At 42.7% G+C, this 25,123-nt stretch overlaps 1 protein-coding gene and 1 pseudogene across 2 annotated transcripts; both read left to right on the top strand.

Annotated features, from left to right (window-relative positions):
* The first annotated feature begins 2,369 nt into the window (after nt 1-2,369).
* Nucleotides 2,370-25,122, top strand: LOC117444250 (uncharacterized). 2 transcript variants are annotated; one of them, XM_034079912.2, is made up of 15 exons: nt 2,370-2,495; nt 4,950-5,056; nt 6,964-7,203; nt 8,146-8,265; nt 8,559-8,678; nt 10,261-10,380; nt 10,572-10,691; nt 12,323-12,531; nt 12,676-12,721; nt 16,847-16,980; nt 22,677-22,808; nt 22,894-23,008; nt 23,128-23,262; nt 23,345-23,470; nt 24,750-25,122. In XM_034079912.2, exons 2-15 carry the CDS (start codon nt 5,032-5,034, stop codon nt 24,902-24,904), a joined length of 1,797 nt encoding a protein of 598 aa, XP_033935803.1. In that variant the 5' UTR covers nt 2,370-2,495; nt 4,950-5,031; the 3' UTR covers nt 24,905-25,122. The 2 variants fall into 2 exon arrangements, with proteins under 2 accessions (XP_033935803.1, XP_071058817.1); XM_071202716.1 differs by lacking the exon at nt 6,964-7,203.
* Nucleotides 2,494-4,880, top strand: LOC117444251 (zinc-binding protein A33-like; annotated as a pseudogene).
* Nucleotide 25,123: the final 1 nt, after the last annotated feature.

Below are 25,123 nucleotides of genomic sequence, written 5' to 3' on the forward strand. Positions count from 1 at the left end.
ATACATATGGATTATACTCTTATGTATGTAGATAGAATAAGAAATGTGCAGAATATGACAGTTTAATGGTGAAGGTACACACATATTGATAGATGTCTTGTAATGCACTGTTGAGGGACCTGTGACCCAAGTTTTTCATTCATTGCATAACTACACCGTAGTTGTGTAAATGATATGTCAATAAACCTTTAAAATCTTGAAATCTTGAAAGGGATGTGCAAAATAGCCATAATATATAGTCTTTAATTAACTATTAGTAGAGAATAACGAGTAATTAATATACTTTATTACTCGTTTCCATTAATGTCAATTGCAGAGACATGTTTAGTCTTCTCAAGCACCAACTATCAAATATCTCATTTTACTCAGGTGTAACTAAAGTCTGATTTAAGGGTTGTTTATATTTCACATCATTAATCAGAATCTGCAAAGTAACTCAAATAAGTGTAGTGGAGTAAAAATACCAGGTTAACCTCTGAATTTTAGTGGAGTAGAATTACAAAGTAGCAATGAGCTTTCATGTGGGTATATTAATGCTATATATTAATGCTGCGTATTATGGACACAAGCGATTTTCACCCATTTATTAATTATATGTTTTACATTTGATAACACCAATGTGTTTAATACTGGCAACTTCTAATTGTGGGAAAAACGAAAACGTTCAGTAGAGACGTCCCATAGAACATTTTGCGAAACACAATAGTGTAGTGTGTAGTTCTGGGGGGCGTTCGATTCCAGTTTTGGATAGTCTGGGTGGTTTCGTTCCATTTCAAACAGCTGTTTGACGCTGTAACCTTGGCGCACTGCCACTCCAACATCCAATCCCAGACCTTGAAGAGTAATCACGGGGACTAAACGATAGCTGGGGATTATGGGTAGTGTAGTGTCTTCGGTCATCCTAAACTCAAAAATGTTGACAATCGCAATGATGCTCGAAATGGCCCTTATAGGCCTACGTCTGTTTCCGGTTATTTTTATTTTGAAATTCAGTTCCTGACGAACACCAAAAAAGACCGAGATTATGGAATTAAACCAATAAATAAAAGCAAGGATAATTGTGTGTTATTGGTGATTAAATAACAGTGTGTTATTTTGAAAAGAATAACAAATTAGAAGGAAAAAAAGATTTTAAAAATACGAGGCTCTGAGCCCCATGTATTTTTCTCACAGACGGCAACACTAAAGGTCTACAATAAAGACCTAAATTAATATTTGGGATGTTCTTGCCTTTAGATTCTCCCAATAAGTACAGAGGGTGACTTTGCTGTGAAAAAACACATTTCCACCAAAAACACGTTAGCATTCATGAAGTAATCTTCGTCATAACTAGCAAACTAAACATCATGTACATGTACTGCACAAATAATCAGAAATAAAAACTCATTACTCGCATAAAATGACATCAAAACGCATTTTAATGGCCAAATGAACCTTAAAATAGGCATTATGAAGGTCTATGGGACGCCCTGCCCGTAGAAGCCTGACGGGCAAGGGGTACCCTGTACGTAATATAGCGACGGGGAGGGGCCCTGACCGTCCGTCAATATGTGACGGGATGGGAGTGAGAACGTGTGTGTGTGTGTGTGTGTGTGTGTGTGTGTGTGTGTGTGTGTGTGTGTGTGTGTGTGTGTGTGTGTGTGTGTGTGTTGTGTGTGTGTGTGTGTGTGTGTGTGTGTGTGTGTGTGTGTGTGTGTGTGTGTGTCTACGCTTCAGTGAGAAAGTTGATGGATAAGCGGATAGATCATGTGACTTCATTATGATAACTGTCCTCTAAATCCACACAACTTTAGACCGTGAAGGAAGGAGAAAGCACAAGGCCCATTTTAATTTACTAATCATATTATTAGAATTATTTCAGTTTCAATTGTTGAAAAAGCTCGACTCTTTATTGTACTTTTTAAAAAGGACATATTATTCTCATTTCACGTTCATATTTGGATTTTGTGCTTTTACTGTGACATGTTTAAATGCTCTACTGTTCAATAAGTGCTATATTTTTCTCTCACTGCCATCGATTCTCCTTCCATTGGAATGAAGATACAACGAAGTGAGTTTTTGTTTGTGTCTCTGAGCTGCAACCACAGCTTCTGTTCGAGCTGCCTGCAGACATTCTGGGAACAAAGTAAGAACACAAACTGTCCACTTCAAACTTTTATATATGAGCATTTTCCTTTTCATCCTAAGTTTTTTTTTTTAAACGTGTTAAATTGTATGTGTTTTTCTTCAACAGATACCTGGACAAAGTCACTGTCCTGAACTGAATACCAAAGGACATTTCCCTCTGAAAGACATCCTGACTCCATCTGCTGGTGAATACATGACATAGCAGCATTTCCTGATGTTGATCATTCACCCTGTGACGGAGGTCAGAGAAAACGAAAGTGGATTTTGACATTGTTGAACAGCTGAGACGCCATTACAGGGTGTGAGATTTCTGCTCGGAGACACACGTTTGGAGTATATTTGGGGAGAAGTGGAGAGACTGTCAGTTGGTGAGTCCTGCTCTAGAAGTAACTTTAATACCAAATGGCTGAGAAAATCGCTCTTGTTGAAAGTTTCCTGAGCTGCCATGTGTGTTCAGAGACTTTCAGAGATCCCGTGTCTCTGGGCTGTAACCACAGCTTCTGTTCGAGCTGCCTGCAGACATTCTGGGAACTAAGTAAGAACACAAACTGTCCCATTTGTAAACGAAAGTCCTCCAAAGATCCTGTGGGGAACTTTGCACTGAAGGAGCTGTCTGACTCCTTTGCTGAGAGACAGAAAGCTGGATCATCTGAGACAGAGAAAGGAGAGAAGAAGAAGGTGGAGGTGGTGTGTAGTAAACATCCAGAAGAGCCTAGATTGTTCTGTATGGATGAAGAGAGAGCTGTGTGTCCTGTCTGTGAGTTTTCTCTCCACCAGGGTCACGAGGTGGTTCCTGTAGAACAAGCAGTCAGTGAGCTGAAGGACCTGCTGAAATCTGACTTAGAGTCTCTGCAGGACAAGAGGGACAAATACAAAGGAGTGGAGACAACATACAATGAAGTGATTCAAGTGTCTGAGAAGCAGCTGCTGTCCACAGAGAGGCAGATCAGAGCAGAGTTCATCAAGCTCCACCAGTTCCTGAAAGAGGAAGAGGAGTCCAGACTGGCAGCTCTGAGGGAGGAAGAGGAGCAGAAAGGGAAGACGATCAGCAGAGAGATGAAGAGCATTCAGGAGCACATCTCCTCTCTGTCACACAGTATCTCTGCTGTTGAAGAAGAGCTGCAGAAACACAACGGGCCCTTCCTCAGCAGTTATAAAGCCACTCAGAGCAGAGCCAGAGTCCAGAGCTCGCTGGCAGACCCACAGCTGCTCCCAGGAGCGCTGACAGATGTGGCCAAACACCTGGGCAACCTGTCCTTCAGAGTCTGGGAGAAGATGAAGGACCAGGTCCACTTCAGTCCTGTCCTTCTGGACCCAAACACTGCAAGCAGCCGTCTCTATCTGTCTGATGATCTGACCAGTGTGAGACAAGGAGACACAGATCAGCAGCTTCCTGATAATCCAGAGAGATTCACTGAGTATGCTTCTGTTCTGGGCTCTGAGGGCTTCAGCTCAGGGAGACACAGCTGGGAGGTGGAGGTGGGAGATCATCCTGTCTGGTTTATAGGTTTGACTAAAGAGTCAGCTGACAGGAAGGGAGAGACACCAAGTGCCTCTCCAGAATATGGAATCTGGTGTTTAGCACATAGCGATGGAAAATACACTAATGGTGCTGGTAAGACTGTCAGAGTGGAAGAAGAATCCCCAGAGGATCAGAGTCCAGCTGGACTATGACAGGGGGGAGGTGTCCTTCTACGACCCTGAAGACATGACTCCCATCTGCACTCACAGAGACACTTTCACTGAGAAACTCTTCCCATGGTTCGGTATTGGAGAAGCTGGTGATGCTAAAACTGCTGATATCAAAAGTCTGTCAAAGTGAGTTTCCTCTGTGATGCTCAGGAGTGTTCAGACTTTATTCTGACTTCACTCTCCGTCTACATCTCTTTGGAACATTCAAGAAAAGAATCAACAGATGAGATATTAATCTTTGCATGACATTTTTACACATTATAATCAAAGAGACAAAAACCAACAAAACAACTTGATTGTTTGTTGCTATAGTTTATTTTGCATCAAACTTTATTACAGTGTGTTTACAGTTTTCATTTGACTCATTTAATGATCGATGAATGTTCACATTTTTAATCCAAGAATCTTTAAATGGATGAATTTATTTTCTGTTTTTCTTTGTAATGGATGAAATGAGAATGTTTGATTAAGTTTTGTGTGAATTCTTGAAGAAAGGTAAGAAGTCTGTATATCGTGCTGAAACTTCATGACATCAACCAAACCAACAAATCAAAGCTGTCAGTTCTCCTTTTATCAACATCTAGTTTCTAGTCAAACATCACGTTATAGCAGTATACGTTATCAGTTTAACGTTTTTATATTTTTGGGTCTTTTGATGAATTATTTTGAGATATGTTGTTTTACTGCAGGGAGCAAGTCATTTAATACATTTATTTGAATTAATTATTTCATTCTTACAATGTTCTTTCGTTAGCCTATGTGACATTTTCAGTCCTCTATAGATGGACAATAACATTCATGGTAATTGAAAATATCAATTTCTAATCAACCTAGAGGGAATAACAGCTGTATAATTAAGTGTAGTATTTTTGATGCTGCTTCAGATATCGTGTGATGAAATAACCAGCTGTTTAATTCAGAAATGTGTCTCTGAGGTTGATTTCTGTTTCTTTGGTACATCTGTCAAATAGCCATGTGACAAATTACAGAGACTATAAATGATGAAAGACAATTGTTCAACAAACCTTTACAATAAAAAATAAATAATCTGAATATCTTAATGATCTAATCTCTTCTTATTTGTTGCATTGCATCCCTTCAAACATCTGTTTTAACCTTTACATTCATAGATGCCAAACTCATGAAATCTGCTTCCTTGTGTGAAGTCATGTGACGGATGAACCTGCTGTAAACAAAGAAGCTCCCACCCTGATGAAGGACACTCAGCAGAAAACATGTGAGGGGTAAAGCATGGCATACTGGAGCTGCGCAACGTGTTTGATTTGATGGAGTTGTTTTCATGCTCTCTTAGAAACTGTCAGGAGTCACATTCACATTATACAACTCCACTGCAGCATTATAACAAATACAAAGTAGCTTCAAAACTAAAAAGAGTGATGCATTATTTATTCACTTTGATACTGTGTCTTCATTTACTTCAAACCCAAATGATCCGGTTGTAGAAAAAGTAGAAGTACCAGAGTGTAGGAATACTCTGTTACAGTAAAAGTCCTGCATTACAAATGTTCCTCAAGTGAAAGTAGAAAAGTATCATCATCAAAATATACTTAAAGTAGCAAAAGCAAAAGTACTTATGATGCAGATTGGCCTATCTCGGGAGTAATATAACATATTTCGAATATCATTTTTGATGCAAAAATATGTTTATCCTCGCATGAAGTCATTTTTATTTACTTTAGTGTAGTTTGTGAATTGTAGCTTAGTACAGTACTTGAGTAAATGTACTAGTTACTTTACACCACTGGTAATATCAATGTAAAATCAAAATGTCACCTTAACTCATGTCATTAGTCAGTGCATGGTCTGGTAAAGGAACATATACGATGGTGATGGGCAACAGTGCCCCCCTAACACTGCCTTTGGACCCCCCTGTGGCCCCCCTGAAGAAAAAAAAAAGTTTATGATTAAACGATTTCTTGGCTGACGGAATAGGTGGAACTAACGATATTTGTAATTCTAGTCGGACCCATTAGAGAGAGAGCACACCTTTATCTATTTCATATAGTTGTAGAAAAATAAAGTAAGAAATCATTCCAATGTGTACTATCAGACAGAAAGTTAAAAAAAATTAAAAACAGTTTAAAAGGGGAGTGATTGGTAAAATATATATAAATAAAAAGAAAGAATGCTAACTAGGTAACATAAGATAAGAATAAACAAGTTTAAATGATTTTGTATTGGTTGTAATCATATTCCAAAGATGTTTGGATTATTGAAAAGTATGCAGCTCCCTTTCATCTGAGTGTTGAGAGCTGTATCCATACACTCATTTTGTGCTCAAAGTGCACCAGATTGATGCATTTAACTTCAACATTTAAAAGCAAATCTTCCTGGGGGTGCATGCCCCCGGACCCCCCTAGAGGAGGTGAGGTCCCCCCCCAAATAAAGCAGGTTAAAATACATTTTCTTGACACTGAAAACGGGTCCCACAGACCCAAACAGAACACAACGTTTAAAGGTAAGCATATAATAATGTTAAAATGTGCTAAATATATACACTGCAAAAAACAACGAAAGAGGAGTAAAAGTAGCTCACGACTTGTTTTATATTTTGAAAGTAGCTCTCATCCTAAAAAAGGTTGGAGACCCCTGCATTAGAGCGTAACAACTGTAACTATAAGTATCTGAAATAAATATGTGTAATGAAACAAATACCAATATTGCTTTGTTTTCTTATGCGCAATTATTTCATACTGTCTTTTTCGTCCTGAATTTATTGGGCCCCCCTCAGAAAATAACTGGCCCCAGCCTGGCCCCCCCAGTCAAATTGGTCTAGAACCGCCACTGCTTTAAAGGAACATGCTTTCCTGAATGCCGTAGATGATGGCATAACGCATGCTGCTTGAGTAGTAGTTTGGCTGGATGAGAGATGTAGCAAGTTATACATGTTCTGTGAGTAAAAGTAGATTTCTGGCAAAACAGTCAATCATTATCCTGGTGATTATTTCGCAGATAAACCTGGTAACCCCGCCCCCTTAAAAAACCCAAGATCCGGCTCCCTTCAAAGAGCCGTAATTCCCATCACTTCGAACATCTTTTTATTTTATATTTTAATATCTGTTTTTCATTTGTTCATATATGTATTTTGAGACCTGCCGTCACAGTGGGCGTGTCTCCCTGCAGCTCTGCGTCACGCGGCACAGGTGCCTTCTTTCTTCTCTGCAGGAGAAACGGTCATGGCTTCGGGATTCTGTGAGGATTGTTCCAGACTTCTGGAAGAATTCAACTTCCATCTGAGGAAAGTCTGCAGAGAGTTTGAGCGGAAAATAAAGCCCATCTTCAGGGAGCTGTGTGAGTGCACGTGCTTCAGTGTCTCGCCTGAGAGCAGTTACCTGAGGAGGAAGAGGAGTCTCTCTCTGAACGGTAAGAACACTTGTGGATTGTCTTTGTTCTGGACGACAAACACGCCTTTCGTGCTGCAATGTCCCCGAGAGCATTTACTGTAGATACTTGATATTAGATCAGATGTACTTTTTAAAATCCAAATATTCGGAACGTTTTCTTTGTTCTAGCATGTAAACAGGCATTGCACACTAAATACACACACGATAGAAAGATATCTATATCTATGGGGTATTTATGTAGAAATGCACAATGTAAAAATATACAAAAGTCAGAAAACACTATCTAACATACTAAAATCCAGCTTTGATAACACTTTAATAATCAATCATATAACACAAATAATATATATAATATTCTGAAATGGACCAATCTGCACAATGACTACTTTCACTATATTTTGATGATAATACTTTTCTGGTTGAGGAACATTTCGAATGCAGGACTTTTACTGTAACAGAGTATTCCCTACAGTACTCTCTGGTACTTCTACTTTTACTCAAGTACAAGATCTGAGTTCTTCTACTTTTACTCAAGTACAAGATCTGAGTACTTCTACTTTTACTCAAGTACAAGAACTGAGTACTTCTACTTTTACTCAAGTATATCCGAGTACTTCTACTTTTACTCAAGTACAAGATCTGAGTACTTCTACTTTTACTCAAGTACAAGATCTGAGTACTTCTACTTTTACTCAAGTACCAGATCTGAGTACTTCTACCTTTACTCAAGTACTAGATCTGAGTACTTCTACTTTTACTCAAGTACAAGAACTGAGTACTTCTACTTTTACTCAAGTATATCCGAGTACTTCTACTTTTACTCAAGTACAAGAACTGAGTACTTCTACCTTTACTCAAGTACTAGATCTGAGTACTTCTACTTTTACTCAAGTACAAGAACTGAGTACTTCTACTCATACTCAAGTATATCTGAGTACTTGTCCCTCCTCTCTTCCTACAGATGAGGAACTTCAGCTCCATGAAGAGGAACGTCTTCAGACTCTGAGCCGGCTCTCAGCTTCAGAGGACATTGAGCTGCAGAAGACAGCGGCCATGTTTTATCTACAGCTCAGTCATCACTGTGAGTAAAGAACCCAAACAGATGTTTACGTTGCTTCACTCTCTTCTTCTGTATAGCAATGTTTACAGATAAGTGGAGCAGGGAATGAGACGCGTGTTTGCTCTCCTCCGTAGAGATGAGCTCTAACGGACAGCACGGTTATTATGCAAAGTATCAACTGGAATGTTCTTTCTAGGGTTGGCAGATAATTCCCTGCATGTGTGGGCTGCAGTGCCGTTATTCCCAGTACTGCTATCCCAACACGCTGCTTCTTCACCCACTATAACCAGTGTTTCCTGCTCTGCGTGTTTCAGTGAACTCTCCTCTGCCAGACGCTTTGTTGGAGCCGGTCATGAACTTACTGCTGTCCTCTGACCTGGACGTTCAGAAGACCATCTCTCTGGCTTTAGTCAATCTGTTGGTGAAGAACAACGGTGAGGGATACACAATCACAAGGTGTTTTAAAAAGTCCTCTCTACTTTAAAGAGTCCTCTCCTGCTGATGTTCAGGTGTATATCAGTATGTAGTGTCTCTACTTTAAAGAGTCCTCTCCTGCTGATGTTCAGGTGTATATCAGTATGTAGTGTCTCTACTTTAAAGAGTCCTCTCCTGCTGATGTTCAGGTGTATATCAGTATGTAGTGTCTCTACTTTAAAGAGTCCTCTCCTGCTGATGTTCAGGTGTATATCAGTATGTAGTGTCTCTACTTTAAAGAGTCCTCTCCTGCTGATGTTCAGGTGTATATCAGTATGTAGTGTCTCTACTTTAAAGAGTCCTCTCCTGCTGATGTTCAGGTGTATATCAGCATGTAGTGTCTCTACTTTAAAGAGTCCTCTCCTGCTGATGTTCAGGTGTATATCAGTATGTAGTGTCTCTGCTTTAAAGAGTCCTCTCCTGCTGATGTTCAGGTGTATATCAGTATGTAGTGTCTCTGCTTTAAAGAGTCCTCTCCTGCTGATGTTCAGGTGTATATCAGTATGTAGTGTCTCTACTTTAAAGAGTCCTCTCCTGCTGATGTTCAGGTGTATATCAGTATGTAGTGTCTCTACTTTAAAGAGTCCTCTCCTGCTGATGTTCAGGTGTATATCAGTATGTAGTGTCTCTACTTTAAAGAGTCCTCTCCTGCTGATGTTCAGGTGTATATCAGTATGTAGTGTCTCTACTTTAAAGAGTCCTCTCCTGCTGATGTTCAGGTGTATATCAGTGTGTCGTGTCTCTACTTTAAAGAGTCCTCTCCTGCTGATGTTCAGGTGTATATCAGTATGTAGTGTCTCTACTTTAAAGAGTCCTCTCCTGCTGATGTTCAGGTGTATATCAGTGTGTAGTGTCTCTACTTTAAAGAGTCCTCTCCTGCTGATGTTTAGGTGTATATCAGTATGTAGTGTCTCTACTTTAAAGAGTCCTCTCCTGCTGATGTTCAGGTGTATATCAGTATGTAGTGTCTCTACTTTAAAGAGTCCTCTCCTGCTGATGTTCAGGTGTATATCAGTATGTAGTGTCTCTACTTTAAAGAGTCCTCTCCTGCTGATGTTCAGGTGTATATCAGTATGTAGTGTCTCTACTTTAAAGAGTCCTCTCCTGCTGATGTTCAGGTGTATATCAGTATGTAGTGTCTCTACTTTAAAGAGTCCTCTCCTGCTGATGTTCAGGTGTATATCAGTATGTAGTGTCTCTACTTTAAAGAGTCCTCTCCTGCTGATGTTCAGGTGTATATCAGTATGTAGTGTCTCTACTTTAAAGAGTCCTCTCCTGCTGATGTTCAGGTGTATATCAGTATGTAGTGTCTCTGCTTTAAAGAGTCCTCTCCTGCTGATGTCCAGGTGTATATCAGTATGTAGTGTCTCTACTTTAAAGAGTCCTCTCCTGCTGATGTTCAGGTGTATATCAGTATGTAGTGTCTCTACTTTAAAGAGTCCTCTCCTGCTGATGTTCAGGTGTATATCAGTATGTAGTGTCTCTACTTTAAAGAGTCCTCTCCTGCCAGTCGTAATAGCCGTGCATGAACTCTGGTGTCAGTGTGCAGAGCCTCTGTGGTTGAGATGGGGATGCTGGTTCCGCTCCTGGATCTGATCCGGTCCGGAGACTCCAGCGCTCAGAGCCACTCCTGCGCCTGCGTCTGCCTCCTCGCCTCCTCAGGTGGGTGCAGAAGGATTTAAGTTCTTTAAATGGTTTAATAATTATTATTCTCTCGGTGTCTGGCTGTTACATATTTGTACAGATATCTGTGTTGTGGGAAGCAGTACTTCGATCTCTCCGTCTGTACACACAAACTGTTGACAATAAAGTTCACTTTGACTTTTGAAAGTCTAACATGTGTTTTGGTGCAGAGTCGAGCAGAGAGGCCGTCATGTTGGAGGGAGTGAAGCCTCTGCTGGCTTTAGCCAAATCCTACGACCCTCGAGAGCAGCAGGTGGCCTCCTGGGCTCTGCTGCACCTCACACACTCAGGTGGGTCACTTCCTTCAAAGGTCCCCTATTCTACTGTTCTTCATCAATATATCACAGGTCTCAAATATATGCAGAGCCTGTCTCTGATTGGCTGAAACAGCAAACAGATCATTGCAGCATTACCCATAATCCCCTCTGTTTCAGCCCTGTTTCAAAAGTGCTGATTGTCTGTCTGTTACTTTAGATGAAAACAAGGAGCCCCTCCCCTCTGAGAGACGTTTGGTTACAAAGAACTCAATGAGGGGAAAAAGAGACATGAAGAAGAGGGGACACATGTTGATGTAGAAGAGACATGAAGAAGAGGGGACACATGTTGATGTAGAAGAGACATGGAGAAGAGGGGACACATGTTGATGTAGAAGAGACATGAAGAAGAGGGGACACATGTTGATGAAGAAGAGACATGGAGAAGAGGGGACACATGTTGATGTAGAAGAGACATGGAGAAGAGGGGACACATGTTGATGTAGAAGAGACATGAAGAAGAGGGGACACATGTTGATATAGAAGAGACATGAGGAAGAGGGGACACATGTTGATGCAGAAGAGACATGAAGAAGAGGGGACACATGTTGATGTAGAAGAGACATGAAGAAGAGGGGACACATGTTGATGCAGAAGAGACATGAAGAAGAGGGGACACATGTTGATGTAGAAGAGACATGAAGAAGAGGGGACACATGTTGATGTAGAAGAGACGTGAAGAAGAGGGGACACATGTTGATGTAGAAGAGACGTGAAGAAGAGGGGACACATGTTGATGTAGAAGAGACGTGAAGAAGAGGGGACACATGTTGATGTAGAAGAGACATGGAGAAGAGGGGACACATGTTGATGTAGAAGAGACATGAAGAAGAGGGGACACATGTTGATGTAGAAGAGACATGAAGAAGAGGGGACACATGTTGATGTAGAAGAGACATGAAGAAGAGGGGACACATGTTGATGTAGAAGAGACATGAAGAAGAGGGGACACATGTTGATGTAGAAGAGACGTGAAGAAGAGGGGACACATGTTGATGTAGAAGAGACATGAAGAAGAGGGGACACATGTTGATGTAGAAGAGACATGAAGAAGAGGGGACACATGTTGATGTAGAAGAGACATGAAGAAGAGGGGACACATGTTGATGTAGAAGAGACGTGAAGAAGAGGGGACACATGTTGATGTAGAAGAGACGTGAAGAAGAGGGGACACATGTTGATGTAGAAGAGACGTGAAGAAGAGGGGACACATGTTGATGTAGAAGAGACATGAAGAAGAGGGGACACATGTTGATGTAGAAGAGACATGAAGAAGAGGGGACACATGTTGATGTAGAAGAGACATGAAGAAGAGGGGACACATGTTGATGTAGAAGAGACATGAAGAAGAGGGGACACATGTTGATGTAGAAGAGACATGAAGAAGAGGGGACACATGTTGATGTAGAAGAGACATGAAGAAGAGGGGACACGTGTTGATGTAGAAGAGACATGAAGAAGAGGGGACACATGTTGATGTAGAAGAGACATGGAGAAGAGGATTTTGCATAATACCTTTTAATCCTCACATATTTAACAACAGCAGATATTTTCTGGCGTTGCTCCTCTCTCTCTCTCTCTCTCTCTCTCTCTCTCTCGTCCTCCAGATTGGTCCAGGGGGCTGCTGGGTGAGGCGGGGGGCTTCCCGGTTCTGGTTCTGCTGCTGCAGGGCTCAGACTCAGAGGTCCAGTTCTACAGCTGCTCCGCCCTCTGCAACATCTCTTCTGCTCGGGAGCTCCACCCGAAGCTGCTGAGCATCGGGAGTCACTTCCTGCTGAAGTCCCTGCTGACGCTCGCCTCCTCCTCCGTGCAAAAGGTAACGTTGAGTTTCTCCTTCCTGATTACAAAGTCTTATGTATATCTGTAGATGATATCCTACCATATGTATATACAGTATATTATACGCCTATATTCCTGCTACTGCAACATTTTTATAAATTGTGTTTTTGTTGTTGTTTAGAACTCGATGCAGGCGTGCAGATGCCTTCAGACTCTCTCACAGAATGGTACATATTTTCCCATTACACTTTGCTGATGCTTTTACTATTTAAATAACGATAAGTGCATGTAACCATGACGATGCAAACTCAAAAGGTGTCTATACTAGATGTGAGAAAATGAATATAAATACATTTTTACCACTGAAGATAGTACTTGTGTATTTTTCACTAAAGTAACTTTTTTAATTCCCCATAGTATTTGTATTTTGCGTGGACTGTGTGTTGTTGTGCGGAGTGTTTTCCGAGCAAGGCAAGTTTATTTATAAAGCACCTTTCAACACAAGGCAATTCAAAGTGCGCTCCAGAAAAACTAAACAAGCTAATATAGAATAACACGGATATGAAATACATGAATACAAGTTACAGTGCAGTGTACGATATGAATAGTTCAATTATAAGCAGCGTCAAAAAGAAAAGTGTTCAGCCTGGATTTAAAAGTACTCCGTGTTTCAGCGGACCTGCAGGTTTCTGGGAGTCTGTTCCAGATGTTTGGAGCATGATAACTGAACTCCATATGTTTAGTTCTGACTCTGGGGACACCGTACTTTAACACAAACTCCTCCTCGGGATGTTATCCAGTCGTCTTCAAATCTTGACATCTCAAGACCTGGCAGATGAAAAGTTAGTGGCGCCCATTCTGACGCTCGCCTGATGGCTGTGTGATCCCTTTCCATGGAAGGTGATTATCTCCTCACGCCAGCTGACAGGCTCCAAGCGGCCCCAACGTCACATGATGGTTCGTGCTTCGGCCCTGAACAGCTCATCTCAAAATCTGAGGTCTCATCATGTGCCGAAACACGATATGGCTGCGACACCAATGGACACGGTCCGATCGCCACCAAATGCCACATGTAATCACCGGTCCATGCCTCAACACATCTACGTGACAACAGAATTGTGTCGAAGTCTTTACGTTTGGTGTCAATGATGATAAAGTCCAAGCGATGTAGCATGAATGGCATGTCCCCCAAAGCGTTATGGAAACAGAAACAGTCATAATTGTCTATGATAAACTGTAGCCATAATAGAGGCACTCAGAGACTTGATGTCCCCTTTAAACCCACCGTATGTAATCCCACAGCCGTGACAGCATACAATAACGTACTGTATTATAAACGCTTTGTAATCTAGAGCCTTGGCTATTAATCATAATATTATAATATCATATTTTCCAGTGGTCCCTAAGTGATGTACTTAAGTATAAAATAAAAGTACTTAAGTTTTTCCATCTTATTCATCTTTATACTTTTCTAAATCACTTCATATCACAGGTAAATATTTTACTTTTTACTCAGTTACGTTTTTCTTACAGCTTTCGTGACTTCTTTTAGATATACTGTACAATGTGTACTAACCCTATCCATACCATAATTAGGTGATTTTAAATGTGAGTTTTCATTAACTTGTGTCTGTTAGTGGGTTTAGAAATCTTCCTACTCCTCAAGATAAATAAACTGTGTTAGTGAAACCCTGACAGCGATGATGTTTTACCAACGTTTTGCAGATAATAATAATAATTACACATTTCTATTTAAGTGAGGTTTTAAATGTTTGTGTTGTTGAATTAAAAGCACATCACATAAGGCATATATACATTTTCAGTTTTTATTTTACTCTATTGAGGTGAGTGACACCATTTTCCGCTCTTCACCTACACATTTTGAGTATTACAGTCCCAGAATATTTGACCAGCTTGGATGAACACATTTAAAAAATATAAACATATATAATGGAATTGAATGTGTACAGTGAGACAAATATAAAAATTAGGGCTGTCAAACGATTACAAATTTTAATCAGATTAATCACAGCTTAAAAATTAATTAATCATGATTAATCACCATTCGAACTATGTCCAAAATATGCCATTTATTTATGTATATTGTTGGGAATGGAAAGATAAATGAAAGAAGGCGGATATATCCATTTAACACAGTATCTATGTTTATTATAACATTTTTCTGCATGTCAAAATGAAAGACAACCCACACACCTATCAATCATCAAACCGTGGGGTCTTAATTCATTACGTGTTGATTTCTATCAACGAGGAGTACTTCAGGAAAGTCGACAGAGGGGGGGGGGGGGCTAGTGGAGTACTTCGTGACCACAGAGTGTGAACGTTGTGATCAGCTGTTTTAGCAGTTCTCCAGTGAAGGGGGCAGTCTCCCTCCGCAGCCGGTTGGCGTAGTTTTGGCACAGTTCCGTTGTACAGACCGACGTTAACAGCAGCCTGTCTGTGCACACGGAGACCGACTCTGTCGTCCGCAAATGCGCTTTGTGACACAAGTGACGGTACGCATTTCAGATTACGCACATAACCTGCGTACCAGTTATGTGCACCCCTGTACCAGAGCCATATTATTACTATGATATGGCTCTGCCCTGTACTACAGCAAGAGTATTCTGCGTCGGGACTTCCTGCAACAACACCACGCCGTTATCAAAGATGTTCTATTGAGAAGACGATCACTACGTGACAAAAGTTTTCAAAACCGTGGCTACTGAAATCAATCTTACTAACTGCTGTCTGTGCAATTTACTCCGCGCGAGTTGGCAGACTTTATTTTGCTTACTTTAACAGCATGTTTCATGGTGGGGCTAAGCCATTTCTTGGTATGGGTGTAGCCTACCCCAGCCATACCCTGGCGCTGCCACTGGTGGCACGTATGGGGCGGGCCATTCTGCACATGCATTAAATGCGTTAAATATTTTAACGCAATTAATTCAAAAAATTAATTACCACCGTTAACGCGATAATTTTGAAAGCACTAATAAAAACACAATTTTATATTTCATACCATGGGTTGTTTTATTTATGAAAGTGTTGATTAAACATACAATGAATAAATAGAAGTACTTTAGTAACAAAAATGTGATACAGTAAATAATCTATACTGTATATGTTTACACAGTGAGGCACACACGTAAAAAGATAGATTTGAATTTTTATTTTTAATTCAAATCTTTCTAATCCTAATTGTATCAGGAAAATGAGTTGCGGGCGAACCTGAGCTCCAGGAGAAAACCCAAAAGTTGAAGCGGGGTATGGTGGCCCTGAAGTGCAAGTCAAAAAAGGGTATTCCTTTAGGGAGAACACTTCTTGTTTGTGATTGGACAGAGCCAGCCAGAGAAGCACTGCTGTGATTGGTTGTGTTTGCTGCCAGTCAAGAAATTATGCTTCGTGATTGGTCAGCACCCGGCCGACAGCACCACGTATTTCCTGTTTGGTACTGTTCAGCTGTTTCTTCACGAATTGTAAACTGAGTTGGAAAGAATGGAAGAAGAGATGGAACGAAGGATATACATACGATGTTATCCTCGACATGCTGTCAACCCATCTCGACATCTACATGTCCCTTAGAACCAGGGGTGTAGTGCTTGTGACTACCTGATTTGCATCTTTGCCCGATTTGCATTGCGCAAGCGCGAGATGGAAAACTAAAAAAAACCTGACAACATTAATCTCAACGATATATATATATAATTCCAAAGCTGGTAAAGACCTTTCAAATTTAGCAATAATTGTAATATAAGAAAACTACTGATCTAACAGAGATGTGTTCTTGAATCAATCTTTTATGTAGCGGATGGAGCTGGACTGTGTGTTGTTGTGTGTAGATCTGATCCAGGAGCAGCTGATGGAGCTGGACTGTGTGTTGTTGTGTGTAGATCTGATCCAGGAGCAGCTGATGGAGCTGGACTGTGTGTTGTTGTGTGTAGATCTGATCCAGGAGCAGCTGATGGATCCGGACTGTGTGTTGTTGTGTGTAGATCTGATCCAGGAGCAGCTGATGGATCCGGACTGTGTGTTGTTGTGTGTAGATCTGATCCAGGAGCAGCTGATGGAGCTGGACTGTGTGTTGTTGTGTGTAGATCTGATCCAGGAGCAGCTGATGGAGCTGGACTGTGTGGTGTTGTGTGTAGATCTGATCCAGGAGCAGCTGATGGATCCGGACTGTGTGTTGTTGTGCGTAGATCTGATCCAGGAGCAGCTGATGGAGCTGGACTGTGTGTTGTTGTGTGTAGATCTGATCCAGGAGCAGCTGATGGAGCTGGACTGTGTGTTGTTGTGCGTAGATCTGATCCAGGAGCAGCTGATGGAGCTGGACTGTGTGTTGTTGTGTGTAGATCTGATCCAGGAGCAGCTGATGGAGCTGGACTGTGTGTTGCCTCTGCAGTCGCTGCTGAAGACATCCTCTGCTGAGTGGAGAGAGTCGGCCGTCACACTGCTGTCTGCGCTGACTTCACACACACCGAACAAAGTGAGGTTTCCTCCACAGCGGGATCATTATAATATTCATTGTTAAACATTAGTGGTTAGATCATGGTGTAGGAGCCAATTAACACGGTCACTATAAAGGTAGGAACCTATGTTTGTGGCTAGAGGTTCCGCCGGAAGGCCATACAGTTTTTGACCACACACACACACACACACACACACACACACACACACACACACACACACACACACACACACACACACACACACACACACACACACACACACACACACACAATTACAAACATGGGAAAAGGTATTGTGTGAACCGTAATATCGTGTCTGGTGAATGAGAGACAGAAGCAAGTTAAATGGAAACCAGTGAGAAGGAAATGCATGGACTGAATCGAACTGGAAACTTTGTTCTGGACTTTTATTCAGCAGCAAACTTTGTGTGTGTCAATTGCGCCACATAGTGGATCCTCAGAGGCTTAAAGCGCTGGCTGAGCCTCTACACATGGATTAGTAACGACACGACGGGCTTCAGACATGAACGCCTCCTACCGAACAAGAGCCACAGATTCAAGACGTTTATTTTGTGTCTCTGTAGATGTTTGGCGACTCCTTGTGGTGGTTTAGTGTCTCTTGTTTGTTACATTACATTACATCGCATTTAGCTGACGCTTTTATCCAAAGCGACTTACAATAAGTAAATTCGACCAGGAAGACACAACCTTGAAGAAAACAGAATCATAAAGTACATCAGGTTTCATAGAGCCAATCAGTTCAAGTGCTACTCAACTGGCTTTAGATAAGCCAGTCCTTTATTAGTATATAAGTGCTCTGATAGCAGTTCTTTGTTAGTAATTCTATCGCTCGAAGTGGAGTCGAAAGAGATGAGTTTTCAGTCTGCGCCGGAAGGTGTGTAAGCTTTCTGCCGTCCTGATGTCAATGGGGAGCTCATTCCACCATCTTGGAGCCAGGATAGCAAACCCACGTGTTTCTGCTGATGGGAACTTGGGTCCCCCTCGCAGCGAGGGTGCAGCGAGTCGTTTGGCTGATGCAGAGCGGAGTGCGCGTGCTGGGGTGTACGGTTTAACCATGTCCTGGATGTAGGAAGGGCCAGATCCATTCGCAGCATGGTACGCAAGCACCAGTGTCTTGAAGTGGATTCTAGCAGTTACCGGAAGCCAGTGGAGGGAGCGGAGGAGCGGAGTGGTGTGGGAGACTTTAGGAAGGTTGAAGACCAGACGAGCCGCTGCATTCTGGATGAGCTGCAGAGGTCGGATGGCACATGCAGGGAGACCAGCCAGGAGGGAGTTGCAGTAGTCTAGGCGTGAGGTGACGAGAGCCTGGACCAGAACCTGCGTTGCTTTCTGGGTCAGCTGGGGGCGTATCCTCCTGATGTTGTAAAGCGTGTATCTGCAGCAGCGGGTTGTAGCAGCGATGTTTGCAGTGAAGGACAGGTTGTTATCTAGGGTCACACCCAGATTCCTTGCAGTCTGAGTCGGGGAAACAACAGAGGTGCCGATGTTGATTGTCAGGTCAAGAGAGGGACAATCTTTTCCCGGAAGGAAAAGCACTTCAGTTTTGTCAAGGTTGAGCTTGAGATGATGAGCGGACATCCACTGAGAGATGTCAGCTAGACGAGCAGAGATGCGTGCGACGACCTGGGTCTCTGAGCGGGGAAAGGACAGAATTAGTTGGGTGTCGTCAGCGTAGCAGTGGTATGAAAAACCATGCGGGCTAATGACAGATCCGAGCGAGTTTGTGTACAGGGAGAAGAGCAGGGGACCAAGAACAGAGCCCTGAGGGACCCCAGTAGTTAATTGACAAGGGTCGGACTCGGACCCTCTCCAAGTTACCCTGTAGGTGCGGTCTTTGAGGTATGAGGTGAGGAGGGAAAGTGCAGAGCCTGAAACTCCAAGTTCTTGGAGAGTGCGAAGGAGGATCTGATGATTCACCGTGTCGAAAGCAGCAGACAGGTCCAACAGGATGAGGACAGAGGAGAGGGAGGCTGCTTTAGCAGTGTGCAGTTCCTCAGAGACAGCAAGGAGGGCAGTTTCTGTGGAGTGACCTGCCTTGAAACCAGACTGGTGCGGATCCAGAAGGTTGTTCTGATGGAGATAGCAGGAGAGTTGTTTAAAGACAGCGCGTTCAAGTGTTTTAGACAGGAACGGGAGGAGAGAGACAGGCCTGTAGTTTATAACGTCAGACGGGTTGAGAGTGGGTTTCTTTAGGAGAGGGTTTACTCTTGCCTCCTTGAGACTGTTTGGAAAGTGACCAGAAGTTAGAGAAGTGTTGATGAAATGGGTGAGAAACGGTAGAATATCAGAAGCGATAGTCTGAAGGAGGTTTGAGGGGATAGGGTCCAGAGGACAGGTGGTAGGGCGGGCAGAGGTAATGAGGGTAAGAACCTCACTTGGAGAGAGAGGGGAAAAAGTAGTTAGTGTGCCGGTTGACCGTCGGTCAGGTGATCCGGCGGTGAGTAAAGGTGAGTCAGAAAAAGACGAGCGAATATCGTCAACCTTTTTTTCAAAGTAGTTAACAAAGTCGCTTGACAGAAGGGAGGAGGGGCTTTGGGGGGGTCCAAGAGGGTGGAGAAGATGGAAAATAGTTTTTTAGGATTAGAATAGGAAGATTGGATCTTGTCTTGAAAGAAAGTGCTTTTTGCCTGAGAGATCTAAGCAGAGAAAGAGGAGAGGAGGGCCTGATCGGTTAGGAGGTCGTCGCAATGTTTGGATTTCCACCGTTTCCGCTCAGCTGCCGAAGGACGGTTCTATTAGCACGCAGTGCGTCATTTAGCCAGGGAGCAGGAGGGGACTGACGAGCCTGCCGAGATGTGAGAGGACAGAGAGAGTCCAGAGAGGATGAGAGAGTAGAGAGGAGAGTTTCTGCAGCAGAGTTTGGAGGCAGGAGTTGGAACGAGTCAGAGGAAGGGAGGGCTGAGAGCACCGAGGAGGCAAAGGTAGAGGGGGAGAGGGAACGGAGGTTACGGCGGACAGGTGCAGGATGCGAAGAGATTAGTTTGTTATGTTTGGAAAGGGGTACAGAGAATGAAATGAAGAAGTGATCGGAGGTGTGGAGCGGGTTTACAGAGAGGTTAGAAGTAGCGCAGTTCCTTGAGAATATGAGATCAAGGACATTGCCAGCTTTATGAGTCGGTGGGGACGGAGACAGTGAGAAAGCAAAGGCGGTTAACAGAGATGTTAGTTTGTCTATCTTCCCCGTCTGGAGGTTGAAGTCTCCGAGAAGTACAGCGGGAGGGCCAGTTTCAGGGATGTGTGAGAGGAGATGATCTAACTCCTCCAAGAAGTCCCCCAAGGCGTCTGGTGGACGGTAGAGAACAACAAGGGTTAATTGTATAGGATGGGTCACTGTGACGGCATGGAATTCAAAGGTGGAAGGAGTGAAGTTAGGTAGCTCGAAGAGGGAAAAGCTCCATGTGGGAGAGAGCAGGAGACCAGTGCCACCTCCTCTGCCAGTGGGTCTGGGTGTATGGGAGAAGGAGTATGCTGTGGAGAGAGCTGCTGGGGTGGATGTGTTGAATGGAGTAATCCAGGTCTCAGTGAGAGCAAGGAAATTCAGGGACTGCAGGGAGGCGTAGCGAGAGATGAAGTCAGCCTTAGGAACAGCTGACTGGCAGTTCCACAGGCCGCCTGAAACTAGATGCTGGATCTCAGTGGAGCACGTGGGATAGACGAGAGCGGGCCGGTTATAGCGATTAGGAGATACACGAGGCCAGTGATAATTGCGAGAAGACACATGAACAGGAATGGAGAAAATACACATGATTATAGGATGAGGGGCTAGAAAGCTAAACAAATTAAAAATAAAACACCAGCGATACTTAGCTCAATCAGAGTAGGATTTGCCTCCTCTTTGCCACCCTCGTGACTCCCGCAGGACTCTAATGTCTTTGTCAGTCTTACTCCCGCAGGACTCTAATGTCTGACGCTGAAGCTGACGCTCAAAGAAAGAGCTGCCTAAATGGACACCTGATTGCTGAGTTCTCACAGCTATGGTGCCACGCCCCTCTAGTTAGTTAACTCTCTACAGCTGATGGGTGACAGCTGAGAGGGCGTGCCTATTTAAATGCAGCCCAGACAGAAACTGAAGGCAGTGAGAGTTTCACGTGGTCAGATCTGAGATTTAAATTCTCTCAAAAGTGCCGTTTTAGCTACAATAACTACAGAACAATTATACAGAGTAGAATAACTGAAATAGAGAAGTCTAATTAAACAAGATTATTACTTACAGTGGTTACTGCGTCCAAAGGAGATGTCGCAGCCAGGTCAAAGAGCACACTTTGTCACAGTCTTTTCTGTTGTCTTAGTCTCTGGTCATTCTGCGTCATATTCTAAGCCTCTTTTTAGAGTTTGAGTCTTTTTTGGTCGTCTTAGGAGACATTTTTCACCTCTTTGACTTTTCGTTGTTGTTTTGTGTCTCATTTCGGTGGTTCTGCATCTCTTTGCAGTCGCTTTGTTTCTCTTGGACTTTTTAAATGTTGCATATCTTTGTAGAACATTGTCCTTTTAGAATCATATTCTCTTTCGCTTGTTCTTTTGATCTAGTTTTTGCATATTTTTTCGGCCATTCTGAATCTTTTTGTAGACATTTGTGTTTGTATTTCCTATCATATGTGTTGTCTTGTGCCTCGTTTCAGTCACTGTAGTCATCTTGAGTGTCTGTTTGGTGGTTTTGCATCTAGACCTGTGGTTTTCCTAATTACACTGAACAAAAATATAAACGCAACACTTTTGTTTTTGCTCCCATTTCTCATGAGATGAACTCAAAGATCTAAAACATTTTCTATAAACACAAAATATCCATTTCTCTCATTGTTCACAAATCTGAAAAAATGTATGATAGTGAGCACTTCTCCTTTGCAGAGATAATCCATCCCACCTCACAGGTGTGGCATATCAAGATGCTGAATAGACAGCATGATTATTGCACAGGTGTGCCTTAGGCTGGCCACAATAGAAGGCCACTCTGAAACGTGCAGTTTTGCTTTATTGGGGGGGTCTGGGGGGGTCCGAAAACCAGTCAGTATCTGGTGTGAGGGGTAGGGTTAGGGTAAGGGTAGTGTTGTGAATCAAGTGGCCTGTGTTCGTCGTCCATAACATACGCCTGCCCATACCATAACCCCACCACCACCATGGGCCACTCAATTCACAACATTACCCTAACCCTAATCCTACCCCTCACACCAGATACTGCCTGGTTTTCGGACCCCCCCCAGACCCCCCCAATAAAGCAAAACTGCACGTTTCAGAGTGGCCTTTTATTGTGGCCAGCCTAAGGCACACCTGTGCAGTAATCATGCTGTCTAATCAGCATCTTGATATGCCACACCTGAGAGGTGGGATGGATTATCTCGGCAAAGGAGAAGTGCTCACTATCACAGATTCTTTCAGATTTGTGAACAATATTTGAGAGAAATGGTTATTTTGTGTTTATAGAAAATGTTTTAGATCTTTGAGTTCATCTCATGAAAAATGGGAGCAAAAACAAAAGTGTTGCGTTTATATTTTTGTTCAGTGTAGTTGTGTCCCTAGTGACGTACCAACAAGAAATGTGAGCAATAGCTTCAAGCAGAGGCGATTCCAAAGGCCAAGGACATTCCCTCCTTTGTCGTGACCTTGAACTAGTGATCAGTCGATGTCCAGTCAGAACTATAATTTACTGCTCTGTTCTTATCCCAGGTTTGATAATATCTCCCTGGTTTGTTTGCAGGCAGTCCTGGTGAGCGAGGGTCTGCTGGAGGAAGTGGGTCAGCTGCTTCTTCGTCCCACATGCAGCTCCGTCATCATCACACACAGCTGCAGGATCATCACTGGCCTGAGCGGCTGCAGCGAGGGTCAGCAGGTAAAACAAACCCAGGATGTAACGTCACACGCCTGCAGTAAAAATACACAACGCGCCTGAGTGTAATCCCGTCTTTGTTGGCCAGGCTGTGACGGAGGCTCGCTGTTCGTCAGGACTCCTCGGCGCTCTTCTGTCTCCGTCTCTGACTGATGACACTTTAATACATCTGACGTCATGCTTGCAAAACCTCATGACGCAACGTGAGGGACCTGGACTCAGCATTTGTCTGTTCTGTTTTGCTCTTTCTACGTGGGATAAAACCCAAAGACATCCTTTATCTGTTTTGTAATTGGCCATAATCCTTCACTTTCTGTTTCAGATCCACTGAAGTCCGAGTTGTCGGTCATGATAACATCAGAGCACGTTTCCAGACTTGTGAAGTTATCGGGACGATCACAAAATCCTCAGTTATCGTACAACAGTGCGGCCGTCATCAGCAGACTGGAAGTGACAGGTAATGTTCTGTGAAAGTATGACTACCTGATAGAAGCAAACAGATTGGGTTATGAAACTGTGTCTTCATACTCTTCATCCAGGAGAGACGGTCCAGCTGCTGAAGCCTCACTACGTCGCCATGTTGGAGTACCTGGCGGTGTTTCTCAAAAATAAAGATTTAAAGTTCCAGCAGCTCGGCTTAGTGACGATATCCAACCTCCAGACCGGTTTGTATTCTACGGAGCAGAAGAAATCGAGATCTCGCAAAACCCCGTTGCAGTTTGTAGACGGTCCCTAAGCACTCCTCTCCTTCCTCCAGCTGCAGATTGTGACCAATTCTTGATGTTTAGCTCGGATGACGGCGCGTATCGAACTGTTCTGATAAAAACGACTCTGTAGCTCGTTGTCTACCTTGCTATGATTGTAAAGTCATGTTGTTTGTATTTTTACACCATTATGTTCATGAGATATTGATCCGCGAAATTCGAATCTGTCAATAACTCAGCTCAGAGGGACGTGCATGTCCCCTCGCTCTGAGTGTTCTCTTGAGGTGTCTTCACTTATGTGAAACCCTTTATATAGTCTGTGTGAAACCCGTGCCTATTGCCAAGCACTGATGTTATATCTTTATATTTAAGGCCAAGCTCAAAGTAATATCGATGAACCACTCCATTGTTGTGGTTTCTGTGTTGCCGTAGCAGCCGAACTGACCAGGAAGTACTAAATGAAAAGTATTGCGAGATCTCGCAAAACTTTTATTTTGTTCAAATTATTTTTTTTTCTTCTCCATGTCCCCTAGGGGGCTCCGTACTTTTTGGATGTTTTGCACTGTGTAGACATTTTGCATCCTTTTGTGGTCAATTTCTCTTTCATTTTGTTAATTGTTGTCCCTTTTTAGTAGTTTTGCATTTCTTTTTGGTCATTTTGTATCTCCTAATAGACTTTTTGTGGTTATATCCGGTCTCTTTATGGTTGTTTCACGTCGCTTTGGCAGACATTTTGCATCTCTTTTTGTTATTGTATTCCCTTTTCCTACTTCCGTCTTGTTTTGGCCTTTTTGGTAAACCGTTAAAGGTCCCATGTCATGGCCATTTCTACTGATCATAATTCCTTTGTTGAAGTCTACTAGAATAGATTTACATTGTTCAATGTTCCAAACTCACATTGGTTTCTCAAACAGCGTCTCTGTATAGTCTGTGTATTCACTCTCTGTCCTACACGGCTTGTTGGAGCTCCTGTCTGTCCGTCTGTTTTTTAGACGAAGTAAATGTGTTTCTTCTATATTTTTAAATTGTCTGCTGTGCGAAACAACCTTTCTAAAAGCGTCCTCATTATTTAGTGAACATTTCTTGATCCATTTTAAACCGTAGTGGGGACAAGATCCACCAAAAGCAGCTCAAAGTACTGCAGCCATTCACACCATCTTATCATAGTAGATATTCTGAGCAAATGAATCGCTACCAGGCCTTGAGATCCAGGAGGTTTGAGTCTTCTGTTTCCCTGCAGATGGAGACTTCTCCTCTCTGTTGTCTGGCGGCGAGGTGGAGGACCAGCTCCGGACGGTTCATGATCAGACGGAGGAAACCAGACGGCTGCTGCAGACGATCCAGCCTCTCTCTCCATCTCCTGTTCACCCTTTACTGCCTCCACACAAGCACTGAGAGACGAGCACTGAAGAAGCAGCTTTTCTCCATCATGTTTTAAAGTGTTTATTAGTTTTTATGCTTACAGTCAACAACAAATTAAGTGGAAAACAAGGCAGAGAAGCGGCATAGTATCAACTCTTAACACGTGATAATTACAAGCAATCGGATGTTTAGGATTGGATACATTTGTTTTTTATATATGCTTTTCTTATAATAAACTCTCTTAACTTCTAC

This window comes from Pseudochaenichthys georgianus, unplaced genomic scaffold, assembly GCF_902827115.2.
Source record: "Pseudochaenichthys georgianus unplaced genomic scaffold, fPseGeo1.2 scaffold_765_arrow_ctg1, whole genome shotgun sequence".
Lineage (NCBI taxonomy): Eukaryota > Metazoa > Chordata > Actinopteri > Perciformes > Channichthyidae > Pseudochaenichthys > Pseudochaenichthys georgianus.

Excerpts from the sequence above, each read along its gene's own strand:
- LOC117444250 (XM_034079912.2), top strand. The coding sequence starts at position 5,032 with ATGAAGGACACTCAGCAGAAAACAT. Across the intron at positions 23,009-23,127 it reads GCAAAACCTCATGACGCAAC|ATCCACTGAAGTCCGAGTTG; the intron begins GTGAGGGACCTG and ends TTTCTGTTTCAG. Across the intron at positions 23,263-23,344 it reads CAGCAGACTGGAAGTGACAG|GAGAGACGGTCCAGCTGCTG; the intron begins GTAATGTTCTGT and ends CTCTTCATCCAG.